This window comes from Prunus mume, linkage group LG2, assembly GCF_029339155.1.
Source record: "Prunus mume cultivar Tortuosa linkage group LG2, ASM2933915v1, whole genome shotgun sequence".
Taxonomy (NCBI): Eukaryota; Viridiplantae; Streptophyta; class Magnoliopsida; order Rosales; family Rosaceae; genus Prunus; species Prunus mume.
Window position 1 is genome coordinate 34,880,850 of NC_142699.1, and position 15,768 is coordinate 34,896,617.

At 46.1% G+C, this 15,768-nt stretch overlaps 1 protein-coding gene across 2 annotated transcripts; it reads left to right on the plus strand.

Moving 5' to 3' along the window:
• The first annotated feature begins 2,526 nt into the window (after positions 1 to 2,526).
• LOC103323142 (heme oxygenase-like, multi-helical) lies at positions 2,527 to 4,206 on the plus strand. 2 transcript variants are annotated; one of them, XM_089047590.1, is made up of 3 exons: positions 2,527 to 2,831; positions 2,961 to 3,181; positions 3,626 to 4,206. In XM_089047590.1, the coding sequence occupies exons 1-3, from the start codon at positions 2,649 to 2,651 to the stop codon at positions 3,993 to 3,995; spliced, it is 774 nt and encodes a 257-aa protein (XP_088903716.1). In that variant the 5' UTR covers positions 2,527 to 2,648; the 3' UTR covers positions 3,996 to 4,206. The 2 variants fall into 2 exon arrangements, with proteins under 2 accessions (XP_088903716.1, XP_008223329.2); XM_008225107.3 differs by having other exon boundaries at positions 2,537 to 2,804.
• The last annotated feature ends 11,562 nt before the right edge of the window (positions 4,207 to 15,768 follow it).

Genomic DNA, 15,768 nt, shown 5'->3' on the forward strand with positions numbered 1-15,768 from the left:
AAATGATCCCTGCTGTTATAAATTCTGTTAAGTGTGACGTGGAAGATAAGTGGAGCCCACCTGTCCAACTACATTGTGACATGTGGATAAAAAAATAATTAAATTTTTTTTAATGAAAATTACATTTTTTTACAAATTTATAAATAAACCCAATCCTAGACATGTATTTATAAAAAAACCCAAGCACTATTTAAACATAGAAACACACCCAAAATCAACCCCAAAGTCAACTTTTTGGGTGTGTTTATAAATGGGTTTTGAGTGTGTGTAATGATGGGTTTTGGGTGTGTTTATAAAGTGTTTTGGGTGTTGGGTTTTTTTATAATTTCAACCTCCATTTTGGGTGTTTTAGTGAAACTCCCTTTTTTTTTCTGCAACTTTTCATCCCCCTTCCCTACTCCGTCTCTCTCCACCCTTTGCTCTCCATCTCTTCTCCCTTCCTCTCCTTCTCCCTCTGTTTTTTTCTTTCCCACTGCCACCTGCAAGAAAAAAAATATAAGATATACAGTTGGTCTCCACCCTTTGCTCTCCATCTCTTCTCGCAACCCGCAACCCATGCCCAACGAATCTCTTCTTGCAACGAATCTCTTCTTACAGTTGGTCTTCAACTTTATAATTTACAAGCTTACATGCTTACATGAGCTGTGTTGTCATTTTGCCCATATCTGATTGGTATTGGCAAATTTAAGGGCACATGGTACTTGAAAGCCACATTATTTTCATTCAAATACAGGAACCAAAACAAGAATTGACAAATTCCTTAAATAAATAAAAATAGGTATTTACCAGGTGGAGAGATGGGACATGCCCCAAAAAATTTCTGCAATAGTTTCCATTCTGTCTTCTTGTATCTACCAAGGTGAGAAACAAAAATTTGAAGAGGCATGATATCAATACACAGCCTACTAAAAGAAAATTCCTAGCCAGAAAACAAAACAATATAGAAAAAGAGGTGACCGAGGCATAGTTTACATGATTGGTCTCATCTTCCTCTTGGATTCACTATTTGTGAAAAAACTGCACTTGTGTTTAAGTCTTCTACAGTAGCCTCACTTGCAGTGCTCTCTTCCTTGATGATCAATGTGGAATTGTGAATTGCATAAGCATCATTTGCTTTATCTTGAGCAACAACTGCTTCCATCAGGGTTTTCATGCAGTTGAAGTGCGAACTCGAGGTTCCAAAGCACGTCACCCATTGAAGGACGTTCAAGTCCATGATCAGCTAAGCACTTCTCAGCTGTCTCTGAAAACTTTTTCAGACACTCAGGATTTAAAGGGGGTCCTGCCTTAAGATGTGGATCAATAATTTCGCCGAGAATTCCCTTTTTTCGACAATGTATAGCCCACTCTGCAAGACTAACTTGTTCCTTTGGCAATGTAGCATTGAGTGCTGGCCTTGCACACAAGAAGAGATGCTATGGAGATGGGTTGCGGGTTGCAAGAAGAGATTCGTTGCGAATGGGTTGCAGGTTGCGAGAAGAGATGGAGAGCAAAGGGTGGAGAGCGAGGGTAGAGGAGGAGAGAGACGGAGTAAGGGAGGAGAATGAAAAGTTGCAGAAAAAAAAAGAAAAAGAAGAAGGAATTTTCATTAAAAAATTAAAAAATTATTTTTTATCCACATGTCACAATGTAATTGGACATGTGGCTCCACTTATTTTCCACATAGCACTTAACAGAATTTATAATGACATGGACAAGTTATGATAAAAAGCCCAAACGTTAAGAACTATTAGTGTCGCAAAAAAATCTCAAGAGACCATTCGTGATAATTTGAGTAAACGCGTGAAGGAGTATTTATGATAAAAAGCCAAAAAAAGAGAAGAAGCCAAAAGGCATCTAGTGAAGAAAACAATGCTTTGTTAAAACAAGACCAATAAGAGATATTTAGTCATATATCTATTCTTAGCATTAATAATATAGATAAACATAAGCAAACAAAAAAAAAATTCAAAAAATGACAGCTGGTCTTATTGAATTTAATTTTGATTATTAAATTACTTTGATGACCTATTAAGTGTTTTGAGTTTTTATTTTTAATGAGGTTTTGGGGTTGGATTTGTTTTAATAAATTAATGACAGTTTTATAATTTAAAAGAAGTTAAAATCCTTTTTGTTATGTTGTAAATGAGCTTTGAGTGTGTTTTTAAAGTTCATTTCATATAGGGTTTTTTAATAATTTGTGCTTATATGTTGGATATAATAGAGAATCTCTCTTAAAACAATGCAATTACAAAAGGGTGTCACCAAAAGGGCAGTGTGTCTGCCTTTTTGAACCTGAGTTCAATCTCCCTCCTTTTACATTAGAGTAATTTAGAATATTAATTTGTCTAAAAGAGAGAAAACCAAAAAAAATAGGACAAATAAAAAAAGAATTAGAAAGAAATATACAAAGGGCAGAAATTACACATTGGATCTTTACTTGCGGCCCATTATCAACAATGGTGGGCCATTGTCCAAAGCTCCTTTAATAAGACACGCGTAGCGGTTCTTTTGCTGCATGGCTACCACGTGTTGGGCAGACGAAGATTGCCCATTGGGCCTGTCCTCTCCAACACAAAAGCGCTTCACCATCTCTCTCCCTCTCACTCGAACAGTCAAACACAGGGAGCACAAGGAAAGGAAAGGAAGAGAGATCGAAGCCGCAGAAAATGGATGGGAAGTCGAAGCCTGGGGTGCCGTACGGTGGGATGACCGACACGTGGGTGAAGAAGCACCGTCTGATCTACATTGGAGCCATCCGACACCCTTTTATCCTCAGCATTCGTGACGGCACCGTCGATCTTTCAGCCTTCAAACGATGGCTGGTAAGTAAACCGCACGCAAGAAACGTGGTTAGTTTAATTGCTTCGTAACGGTGTCGTTTTATTTTCCAATTTCTCCGAACAGCGTTTAGAAATTGCAATTTGTTTATTTTGTTTTGTTTTTGTAATTTAATTTTAAAATGTTTGGTGTGGCTGTAGGGGCAAGACTACATATTTGTTAGGGCGTTTGTGCCTTTTGTAGCGAGTGTGCTGATAAGGGCTTATAAGAAAGGTGATGAGAGTAGTGGTGATATGGAAGTGATGTTGAGTGGTTTGGGCTCTCTGAATGATGAGATTGCATGGTTCAAGCAAGAGGCTTCCAAATGGGGTGTTGACCTCTCTCAAGTTGCCCCCGAAAAGCCAACCCAACATTACTGCAGGTAATTAACTACCATCTTCTTTTAATTAAACTCAAAATTACTTTCTCAGCATTTAGCAATCAGTCATTAATTAGTAATGTGTCTTATGTCGGTCCACCCCCTTGCACTCAAGTTCGAATACCCTCTCCCTAAATTAATCTAATTCAAAGTAGTTTAGATTATCGTTTGTATTCAAAAACTATGCTGGGTTTAGGCCATGGTGAGTATTTATATGTACCAAGTAGTCCTCCTTCCTTGGTCCATTATGGCATGCGAGATTTTCTCAATTTTGTTTTCTCCAATTTTATTTTCTATAAGTTTGTTCACTAAATGATGTGACATGTGACAGGGAATGAAGTTTAGAGTGGGCTAGGAAGGAACAAACAAATGATAAATAGTTGGGATTAAAAATTTAGGATATTTTTTATGTCAATATTAGTACTAATTGGAGTGGTGTTTTTACAGATTTCTAGAGGAATTAATGAGGCCAGAGGTTGATTATACTGTGGCCATGGCAGCCTTTTGGGCCATTGAAACTGTGTACCAAGAGAGCTTTGCCCATTGTCTGGAAGAGGGCTCCAAAACCCCACCAGAGCTACAAGAGGCTTGCCAGAGATGGGGCAATGATGGGTTTGGTCACTACTGCTCTTCTCTCCGAAACATAGCTGACCGGCAGTTGGAGAAGGCGGCTTCAGGCAGCGAGCCTCTGGCGAAGGTTTCAGAAGATGTGGTGAGCAAAGCTGAAGTAACATTCCTGCGTGTGCTTGAATATGAGGTTGATTTCTGGAACATGAGCTGTGGAACAGCTGGACACTCTGCTGCTCCAAAACCCTAAGAATGGAAGCAGGTGATCAGCTTGCTTTGGTTTGTTTACTTTAATGTTCTGAGACTGAGAGCAGTAAATATTAGGCTACAGTTGCACAAAGTAAAACAACTCTTACCTGTGTTTGTGTAAATTAAACTACGCTATAATAAGTCACTGTTTGAGATCTATGTAGCTTTTAAATCCCATTTTAAGTCGAACATATCTAGTGCCAAAGCTTTTGTAAGGTTGGGGCAAGTCTCTTTATCGAGCGGTCCGAAAATAGACAAATCTCTCCTTGTATTTTCCTTGGTTGTAAAGGTCCCCTTTGTCACAGGTAAACGAACAGAAGAAACTAAAAAGGGAAAGTTCCAAGTAAGCCGGAAGCAAATGTCAAATGACAACATGCATTCCTCCATGCTACCTCCTTCATCACTGATGGTATATATACATAAAGTGATGCCATGAATATAATGCCAGAAACAGCAGATTCGATTAATTATTCTATTTACTTTTAAAGCCTCTCAGAAAACAAAAAGCCAGCAAACAAAATGTAATCCTCCCATCAGTTGTACGCATGCTTTTGTGCCAATATTGCATTACACCCACTGCTTTACTAGTAGTCCTCCTGTATTTCATTATGCAGGTATTAGTCCTCCTGCACCAGTTCCCAATCGATATTATAATACTTACCCTCATCATGCAGCAGCTTCTGTTCCTGGCCGTCCATTATATGGATTTTATGATCAATATCATACTCCATCTCCTGCACTCTATAGTTATCTATCAAAGCGTGCTCCTGCTGTCTATAACTGAACAATGTCACAGCGCCCTCCTGAACATGATGCTGTGCCTAAAACGAAGCTCAAGAAGAAAAGCAGGCCTTATGGCATTCACATCACAAGACATCTTATAAAGTGGCGGCAATCGAGTTAGCCGAAACAAAGGGGATCGTGATGGAGCTTTCAACATTGGTATCAATTATTGTACTTGTCAAGACTTGAGCCCTAGTACTGTTGAGAGGGAGAAGCCTGGAAAGTTAATTGGCAACAAGTATGGCACTTGTTGACGCAAAAATGGTTCGGCACTTTCCCGCGCAACTTAGTGATGTTGGGCCTTCGGTATGCTCCGGGCCTCGGTAGGGCATTCGACATGCGAGATAACAAATGCTCTGTAAGACCTAGGGCACCAGTGTGGTACCGCCGAAGGCTCTCCGATGCTTAAGTAAGTACGGATTTAGTAAGATTGAACTACAAATCAATAGGCAATATGCCGTAAGTTCTGATTGATTACCTCCAATTTGGGATAGTTGTCCTCCTTTTATAGGCCTTGGGAGGTGTGCAAGTTGTTTAGAATTTCCATGTGGGACTGTGAACTCCAATTGTGGGACTGCCACGTGTCCCTGGGGTGAAGTTGCCCTAATCGTGCGGTCGGTAGGAACGGTACCGAAGCTAGGTGCCGAAGGCTTCCATAGCTCCAGTTTGGTCCACGTGTTCGATGCTTATTGGCTGTTCATTTTGGTATAAACAGGAGTCCTCCAAGTTCTCTTGCGAGAGTTCTCGAAGGGGACTTGAAATTGTCTTCGGCGAGGAAATGTTGTCCTATCGTTCGGTAATCCACGCTGGTGGAGGGGCTCAACTTTGGCCATTTCGTTCATGTTCATTCGTGGCGTCCGGGAAGTCGGGTCGCGTCGAGTTGACGCGTGTGAAGAAACGCGTCTGGTGCTTTTCGTCCTTCCATGCCTCGTGGTGCCGTCCATCCCCATAGGATGAGCGACACGTGGCGAGAGTAATCATGAGGCGTGGCGTGTTAATCGCGCCGTTTGGTTTTTCGAGGTGTACGTTGTGAACCCTCGCCCTATAAATAGGGGTGACTCAAGAAGAATTCACTTTGCATTTGTGAGAAGTGAGAGCTTTGTTGAGGCGATTTTCGACGAGAGATTCCGGCATTGAGCGATTTTCGAAGCGAGCGCTGCTAACGATGGCGGCGATTTCAGCAAAGATTAAGCGAGCACAGGCGAAGAGCGATTTCGGCAAGGCGATCGTAGCATAGCTCGTGGTATTCTTCCAGAGCTTGATTTAGGGTACCGTTCGGCACCCTCAATTTACTCTCTTTCTTAACTAGCGTTATGTCCTTCCTTGGCTTGAATTAGACCGACCATAGGGTTCCGTTCAGTGAGTCTAGTCGCCATAGGTAGTGATGTACGAATCGGTAGGCTAGTATCCTGCATGAGCCTTAGTTTCCTTTTTTCTTATTTTTGTAGATGTCCGATAGCGAGGGTAGGGAGTCCACGGACGGTCTTTTGACTTCGACAGCGAGCGGTAGAGCCCGATGTCGGGACGAGGCGACACGATGTTGAGATACTCGGTGAAAGCCCCAGCTCTGCTCCTTCACATGGCATCGGGAAGGGGCTAATGACTGCGCACCGCACCGATTGTCTATTGTCTATAGCGACGCGAGGTCGCCACGCTGGTCTAGCTATGCACCAGGAGACAGCGCTGTGCGATCGAGACCTTCCACTTCCGGCCGTGAGAGTCACCGTACCATCCTCTTGGCCGAGGGTATTTGTAGTATATCTAAGCAACTTTAGGGTACCTGGGGTGCCGAAGGAGCACTTGTTCGGTGTCGACTATCTTGGGCCGAACAAGATTACCGAGCGGAGATTGCCAAGTGGCATCGGGTGGAATCAGTATCTGAAGTCGGTATGAATGAGGATTCCGAGTTCCTACCGAGTCCTCGGCAAGCGGGGCGACTCCACGATGTGGTCTTTTCACCGACGCGTCCTTGTTCAAGGCATTCGGTTGCCATTGCAGCCGGTGGTACAATTATTTTAGCCTAGATCGCTACGCCCCGCCAATTGCCCAAACAGGTGGCCCTCATGGGAGTGATAACGACCTTCGGCATGGCAGGTGAAGGAGGGCCCTCCTACGAGCGTTCGCATCGTGTATAGCATCACAAAGTCAAAGAGCACCGATCATGGTGGATGGAGTGCAGACAGTGGTGGTATCTCGGGCTACCGAGCGTGGTCACTTTGTGAGCGTAGTGCCGACTTCTCAAAAGTCATGGAAGAATCGGCGGTGCTCTTTTGGGAGGGGAGTCACCTTCGGACAACCTCGCCGCTTCTCGATCCCCTACGACTTTCCAGATAGCGGATGGGATGACATGTCGCTCTGACGCTTGCCCTAATACCTCCGTTAAGACCGCCGACCGTTTCCTTTGTTGCTTTTCTTGTGGCAAGAGTAGTCGATCCTCACGCAAGGTAGATCGCAAGTGGAGAGGTGAGGAGCAAGGTCTCTGCCAGAAGAGGTGTACCTCTGATTCTTTTCACCGCCAACCTCATCCAAGCACGGCTATCGATCTGCCGAGAGTAAGTGTACTTGGTTCTTCGTGAGGTGTTTATTGCCACAATGAGAATTCTTACGATCTTGATTTTGTAGTGTGACGAAAGAGAGGAGGCTGCCGAGGCGAAGAGAATGAACGATTCCTCTAGCGGCGCCTTATGCTTGGCCTCCAAGGAAGAAAAGAAGAGCCGGCAAGCGAAAAGTGGTACCTGCGCGTCCTCGAAAGAGAGTAGACCTCAAGGCGGACCCTCGCCGGGCGTCGTCGTCGGCAGCCAACGTTGGTGCAGGCGGGCGGAGGCGGCCGGGCGGGTCCGTCTCTCTAGCCGAGGTGTGCTGCCGAGGGCACCTCATCCAAAGCGGCGGCAGCGCCCATTCACCATCGATGCGGGTGCCGATCCTCCCAAAGCGCGGCAGACGTGACACCTGCTCAGGCCATTTTCGCTCGAAGGCGACGATGCGCTTGCCGAACTCGTCCACTTTGGCTTGTCCATCGAAGATAGTCAATTTGCGAACCACATGATCCTCGGTCGCAAATGGAGCTGCTTTGAGATTGAGGACCCGCCAAGAAGCTTCCGCCGCCGGAGAAGGCCGGTAATGCCTTAGTTCAAGCTTTAGTAGCGCTTAACCATGCTCGATTTATTTTACCGCTTGCTTCCTGGTCTTGTATAACATTTTCTTTGTTTCCTAGGCTTCAATGGACATGTGGTCGTGCATCAAGCGAGCCATCAATGCCGCCGAAAAGGCGAAGAAGGCATGAAACGGCGGGGTTGCCGAGGCTCGCAAGGCTATCAAGCTCATGCGAATTTGGCGAAGGACATGCGGTACTGCAGCAGTCAAGGTTAATGAAGCCAAGTTCATCGAGATGTCGGCAGCCCAGAGTCGTAGGCGCGAGCTAGCGGCAAAGGAGGCTCTAGAGGCGAAGGAGGCGGTCCATGTGGCTTTTGAGAGTCGAGCGGGCCAAGGCTTTCGGAGGATTGAGGCTGCAGGTCCAGGGAGGCAATCCGGAGGGTACCGTCACTCGGCCCGAGTTCTCTACCTTGCTGGACAAAGAGGTTGGCTCGAAATGGCGGACCTAGTCTACCGTTTCAGCGTACAACCTAAGCGAGAAGGTGAACTTGAATTTTATTGCGATCCTCCTCCCTTCTCGAAGGAATCACGGAAGGGATGATAGAAAACGAAGGGAAGGGCGCTCCGGAAGAGCCCGTTGCCAAGAGGTGCTGCCGATGCCGAGGAGAGACTGCCGCTTGAGCTTTGTTTAAGTTTTATTTCATGTAACTGCCATAAGGCAATATTTTCTGAACACCTTGATGCCGAGGGCATCTTTTAATTCAAGCAGTTTTAATTTTCTAATTTGATTGTCAAAATAGTTTCACTTTCGGCATGTTTCTGCTTTAACTTATCTTAGGAACTTTTTAAATGCCGAGGGCTAGATAAAAGTTTATTGGCCGTAGGCCAATAACAAGCTAACTTCCAAGCGCAACTTTAATCGGTAGAAAGTTGAAAACTAATCAATGTAATTGCCGAAAGCTAAATGATTGATTTAACTACCCGAAGGCTAGTAAAAGCTCAAATTTGAGTGAACCTTGAATCGGTAAGCAACTTAGGGCTTAACATTTTACTGCCGATGGCCACAATTAACAGAATAACTCTGAAGTGAACCTTTAAAGTGCCGATGGCTAAATAAGATGATCTTCTAATTGTTAACAGGCTTAGTAAAAGACAAGGTAACCTTTGATCGGTAGGAAAGAATACCGTGGTACCTTAATTGCCGAAGGCTAATAAAAGGATTTAAAAATATAGTATACTGCAATTGATGATCTCTACCACATCTTTTAAATTAACACACCGAAGGTTGTGAATATATGGGCCGAAGGCCTTTTCATTAATGATTGCCGAAGGCAAAGATACATTTGGAGTTCGTTTTACAATTGAAAACCTACCGTAGGCTAGGGAACTCGATACTGTCGAAGGCTGTGAGTAAGAATAAGCCGAAGGGTTTCTGAACTACATTTTCATCTTACCGTAGGCTAGGTGACTTCATTTAAAATAATATTTCAAATGCTCTACGTTCCAAGGAATGACCGAGGGTCTTAAGTCCGTTGGAGGTCCTTCGAGTTGGTCCGAGGGTTCCTTAGTAGGATTCTTAGTTGCCGAGAGAGACTTTTGCATGACCTAATCTCCGACTCGAAATAGCGGGATCGACCACAGGTCGTAGTACCGAGAGACGCGCTTATTTGTGAGCTTCATTCAGAAGATTGGCTTGCGCTCGGTGTTCTTCGATCAGTCGAGGCTTAAGCGAGTGCCTCCTCATTCGATTTTGGGGTGAAAGTTTCGCGTTCGGTAGGAAGGTTCTCCGATTTCCACCGGGACTACCGCTTTCGAGCCAAAGGCCATGGAGAGCGGTGTTTCCCAGGTTGCCGTTCGGTAGGATGTCGAATGACCCATAATGCTTCGAAGCTTCTTCCGAGCTGCCTTTGGCCTTGTCAAGCTTGTTTCAATAGCTTATTGACTATTTTTCATTGCCTCGACTTGGTTTATTCGATTGGGGGTGGTGGTGAAGCGGAAGAATGATTGATCTTGAGGCGAGTGCGAATCGCCTAAAGGCTTTTGAATCGAATTACTGCCGTTATCGGTGATGATGGTGTAGGGATTCGAATCGTGAAGCAAATGTTCGTCCAGGATGAAATCTTCCATTCTGGCTGCCGTTATTGTTGCTAAGGCTTCGGCTTCTACCCACTTAGTAAAGTAGTCTCACGGCAACAATAGCATATTTGACTGGCCCTTGCCTTGCAAAGGCATCGGGTCGATCAAGTTTAGTCCCCATCTGGGCGAAAGGCCATGGGCTTACGATCGGTGAGAGAGGCTCAGCGGGATGTGAGGACACTATCGAATCGTTGGCATTTGTCGCACTTCTTGACTAACACGTTTGCATCTTGGTGTAAAGTCGGCTTAGAAATACCCACTAGGGAAGACTTTGTGTGCGGCGGCCGGGACCACGAATGGTCACCGCAGAACCCGTGTGGACTTCGAAGGACGTAGTCCTCCTGCTCTTTGGTGAGGCATTTGGATACGGCGTGATGTAGTCTCGCTTGTATAAAACATCGTCCGATGACTGTGGTATCTTGCCAATCGTGCAGTAGCTTCCGAACTTTGGGACTTATCGGTGGTCAAGGTTCCGTTCAGTAGAGAAAGCATAAATTGGAGACATCCATGTGTCCTCGTACCGTCACGTACATACTTCAGCAGATTATGGTCGTGCTTGGCTGGGATAATATCTCCACGGCACCTTCCTTATAATCCCATCGTTTATTGCGAAGCTAAGCGCAAGAGTGCATCGGCGTGGTGTTTTTGACTCGGGATCTGCCGAATCTCGTAGGCCTGAAACTTTTGTAGGAGTTGGTGGGCTGCCGATAGATAGGTGGACACGGAAGGCATCCTTCGGCTGCGAAGTCTCGTTATTTGATTCACTATGAGTTGGGAGTCACCGTGAATGCTGATTTGTTTTGTGCTCATGCTCTTGGCTAGGGGGCAGCCAAGAGAGCCTCATACTACTGCCTCATTGTTAGAGGTTCGAGTTAAATCGGAGGCATATTCGACTTTGCATGCAGAGTAGTTAACACCAAGCCGGCCCTGACACCTTGCGATTTCGAGCCGTTAACATACAAGATCCATAGAGCCAAGAGAGCCTCATACTCTGCCTCATTGTTAGAGGTTCGAAGTTAAATCGGAGGGCATATTGACTTTAGCTTACATGCTCGAGTAGTTAACACCAAGCGCTCCACAGCCTTGCTGATTTGCTGAGCCGTTAACATACAAGATCCATAGAGGGACGAAGGATCAAAGCGCTCGGCATTCCATTTTCACTGGTTCCACAATAGCGGCGGTCGGAAAGGATGTTTCGATGGCGATGCGTAAAGTGTGAGCTCGGAGATGAAGTCGGCGACCGCTGACCCTTCTCTGCGCAGTGCCTTGGCCCGTACAGTCAAGTCAAATCTCATTTCGATCGCCCATTTGACCAATCGGCGACGTTTTTGGTTTTGAAGTACCGCCGAAGAACTGATTGGTCGAATCGTGATATCGTGGCGCTTGGAAGTATGGCGCGAGACCTTCGAATTGAGACAACAAATGCTAGTGCTAGCGGTTCTAAGGATGGGTGCCGAGAAGCTCCGCGCTCTGAAGCGCCTTTGCCGACATAAAGATTGGTAGCTCTACCTTCTCGGCTTTATCAATACCGAGCTAATAGTCTGGATCCGAAAGTTAGAGGAGGAGAACTTCTCGAGGAAGATATTGACAATAGTGGTGCCTTGCTCATGTAGTTCTTCAAGTCTTGAAATACTTGGTCGCATTCGGGAGTCCATGCGATATGATGTTTGTCCTTTCAAGGCTCAAGAACGGTACATTTATCGGTGGCCTTGGAGATGAAGCGCGTTAAGGCGCGACACGTCCGTAAGGCTTTGAATGTCTTTCTGCATCTTCGGCGTCTTCATGTCGATTATGGCTTTGATTTTCTGGGATTGGCTTTGATTTCTCTTTGGCTGATCATGAATCCGAGAAATTTCAAGATACACCAAGGCGCACCGTTGTTCAACCTCATTCGGTAGTCTTTGTTATCAAGATACCAGAACTAGGGCTAAGTTTTCTAGATGCCCTCTGCCATTCGGCTTTTCACCAACATGTCGCCGACATACACCTCCATAATGCCGCCGATGTGTTTAGCAAAAATCTGATTGACGAGCCGTTGATACGTTGCCCCCGCATTCTTCAAGCCAAAAGGCATGACATTGTAACAGTACAACCCGCGGTCGATGATGAATGTCGATGCTCGCTATAGGCGGGTCTATGAAAATCGTTGTACCATGAATAGGCGTCCATGAAGCGAGCTTTTGTCGGCGGTTGCATCAACGAGCTGGTCGATCCTCGGCAATGAGAAGCTCGCCGGACATGCCTTATTCAGTCGGTATAGTCTTGACACATCCACCATCCCCTGGTCTTCCAACCATGACGAGTTGGCAAGCGAGACGAGTGCGTAGCCTCCTGATAAAGCCGATGGCTTTAAACTTGTCAACCGGTACACATAGCCTCATACCATTCGGCATCATCGAACGACATGCGATTGGTTTATAGGCGGGAGATCTTGAGCTTGTGGTGATGGCGTCGGGTGATATCAGGGCATATCATCGTAAGACCAGCGAAGACCTCCGCTGATGCCGCAAGAAGTCAATGAATGCGTTCGTAGGTCGGGATCTAGGTGGTGCCAATCTTTACACATCGATCGGGATATTCTCATTGGGATTACTATTTGAGTTCTTGAGGCTGCGCTTCTCGGCGTTGGCGTTTCCTCTCTTAGGTTGTCTATAAGCCGGCTAACGTTCGTAGTCCTGCCGATGCATGGCCTCCATTGGAGGCTTAAGCTACGATTTGAGTAGTCGCATAGCACGTCCGTCTGTTGGCCCGGTCTCCTCGGATAACGCCCGATCTGTTCGGGTAGGGAATTTCATCGGCAATATGTGGGGGGACAAGTGGGCTTTGACTCTAGTGAGTGTCGTCCGTCCTACGATGGCGTTGTATGCCGTTGGGTAGTTGTGATGAGAATTGGTCGTGGTCATCGTTATTCTAGGGACAACGCCAAAGCGATGGGCGGTAATCTTCATTGTTTGGACGGATCCCGAAAAGCGAGTAAAGCGTTATTCGCCGATTGACCATCTTGTCGGCAATTCCCAATCCTCTGAAGGCATCGACAAAAATCACATTTACCGAACTTCCAATGTCGATTAGTACTCGACCTACATTGGGCGATTTCGCCCGAATGATCATCGGGTCATAGTGGGGGTAAATGATCTCTTCTTCCTCTTCTTCGCAAAATATGATGGGCTCCCAACCCACCTTCAGGACCTTACGCCGATCGGCTTTATCAAGACTTGAGGGTAGTGAGCGCACGCCATATTGCTTCATCGATCGGTTAGAGGTTCCGTCAGTGGGGCCTCGTAAATCTGATCATGTTGATCCGCCGATTCGCGTTTGGTGGTGCCTGCGGTGTTTTGGCAATGTATTGATCCACTTTCTTTCTGAATCAGCGTTCAATTATCTTCCTCGGACTAATGCAGGTCTTGGTGTTGTGACTATTATATATTGCGAAATTTGCCGATATCTTGATTGTCCGCCGATTGGGCTTTGGTTTGGTTTGATTTGGTTGTGCTCGTTCATCGGGATGACCTCATATGTAGTATTCAACGAGTGAAGACTTCATCGTGATTGGTAGTGGCGCTCGGTGGTCGTTGCGGCCGTATTTCTCATGCCCCTTCTTTGAGCTCCCTTGCCGATTATCACGGTCGTCCTTTCACTTGTGACTGCCAAAGAGTCGTCATGCCAAGCCGAAGACGGACTTGGAGTTGAAATATTCAGCCTTAACGTGGACTGCCGCTGCTTCATTAGTTCGTCATATGTGTGCGGTTGCTACTTGCACAAGATACGAAAGTGAGAGTGAAGGCCACTCTTGAAGGCACCGTAAGCCCCTATCGTCGGTTCCGGACACCTCAGTATTCATGGTGAAGCGCGCGTATTCTTGTAGGGTTCGTCTTCTCTCTGCCGAATCGTATGCGATCGTCGGCAAATGACGGTCCGTCACGGATCATAAGTGATTGAGAAAAATCTGCTTGATTCGTCAAGCGAGTCTACCGTTCACGGTTCAAGGCGGTAGAACCGTTCAAAGCGGCCGTTAAGGGAGAATAGGAACAACATGCATTGCCTCTCATCACGAGGCCCTTGCATCCGACTACCAATTGGAAAGAGTGAAGGTGCGTCAAGGGTCTTCCACGCTGGTAAGCGGTATGCTAGCGGTTGTACCTCCACATCTGTCTGGACTTCTTGATGCGCTCGGTAAAGGGTCCGGCCAAGTTTGCCCGATCGAGTTCATGGGACCGGGTTCGGTCGTCTTCCATCTTCTGAATTCTCTGGAAGAGTAGACGGATAGCAGGTCTCGGCTTGGGACCTCCTCGGGCTGTAGTCTTGGAAGTTCTCCTTGGACTTGGTGGTCTTGCCTTGAATACTCCGTGGGAGTTTCGAGGTAGTTGGATTCGGTGCCCTTGGAGGGCATACTCATCGTCAGATTCTACCTCCGACTCCAACCCTTGGACCTCTCTAAGGGGTGATTTGTTTCTAAGGACCTCATCCGTGAGTCCCACAAGCGAGCATTGATCCTGATTTGGGACCTCTGCTTCGGCCTCCTTTTCGTTGATCCAATGGCGACAATCGGTGTAGACCTTCTTGATGCGTGAGGCTGGTCCCATGGAGTCGGGACTACCAGCTGTTTGGAAGGCGCAGCGTTGCCTTTGCCCCTTCTTCCCTTTCTTACGCCTCCGGGGTTTGCAGGGAAGGTTTCGTAACTTGAATATTCTGCGTTTCCTGGCGATTAAGCCCGGGTTTCGTTTACTTTGGACGAGAGGAGGTTGTTATGTTCTTGGAGCTGCCATTTCCTTCAAGGGAAGTCATTTGAGCGAAGCTCCGCCGACCGTAGTCCGAATTACGTAAGATTACCGAATGGAGTGCTAGGGTGCAGCGCGGGCTTGCTCCGCTTAGCATGTCGTCGGCAGTCCATCCTCCGATAATAATGTTGGTATTGAAGTGGTTCCTATGTGTTTTTAGGAATTGCGTGTCGATTCTTATCATTTCCCACGACGGCGCTAAACCGCGACAGAAAAATAGTTCGGCACTTTCCCGCGCAACTTAGTGATGTTGGGCCTTGGTATGCTGGGCCTCGGTAGGCGTTCGATCTACGAGATACAAACACCGTAAGACCTAGGGCACGGTGTGGTACCGGCCGAAGGCTCGATGCTTAAGTAAGTACGGATTTAGTAAGATTGAACTACATCAATAGGGTATGCCGTAAGTTCTGATTGATCATCTCCAATTTGGGATAGTTGTCCTCTTTTATAGGCCTTGGGAGGTGTGCAAGTTGTTTAGAATTTCAATGTGGGATGTGAACTCCAATTGTGGGACTGCCACGTGTCCTCGGGTGAATTGCTAATCGTCGTCAGTAAGAACAGTACAAGCTAGGTGCCGAAGGCTTCCATAGCTCCAGTTTGGTCCACGTGTCCGATGCTTATTGATTGTTCATTTTAGTATAAACATATATAGCACATTAAGTGTGCCACACTTTAAGCAGATCCGATTAATTATTCTATGAACTTTAATTTTAAGCCTCTCAAAAACAAAATGGAACCCATCCATCCGCTATACACATGCTCTGTGCCAATATTGCACTTTTGTCCAGAGCCAATATTATACAACACCAACTGCTTTACTAGTCCTCCTGCATTTCCTTGTCCAGGTATTAATTCTCCTCCACCAGATCCCAATCAGTATTATAATATTTACGCTAATCATGCAGCTTCTGTTCCTGGCCCTCCATTATATGGATGTCACGATCAATATCATACTCAGTCTCATGCACTCTATAATTATCAATC

Bases quoted from the DNA above. Each gene is read 5' to 3' on its own strand.
- LOC103323142 (XM_089047590.1), top strand. From the start codon at position 2,649: ATGGATGGGAAGTCGAAGCCTGGGGTGCCGTACGGTGGGATGACCGAC. The intron at 2,832-2,960 runs GTTAGTTTAATT...GTGTGGCTGTAG, and splicing joins AACCGCACGCAAGAAACGTG to GGGCAAGACTACATATTTGT. The intron at 3,182-3,625 runs GTAATTAACTAC...GTGTTTTTACAG, and splicing joins CCAACCCAACATTACTGCAG to ATTTCTAGAGGAATTAATGA.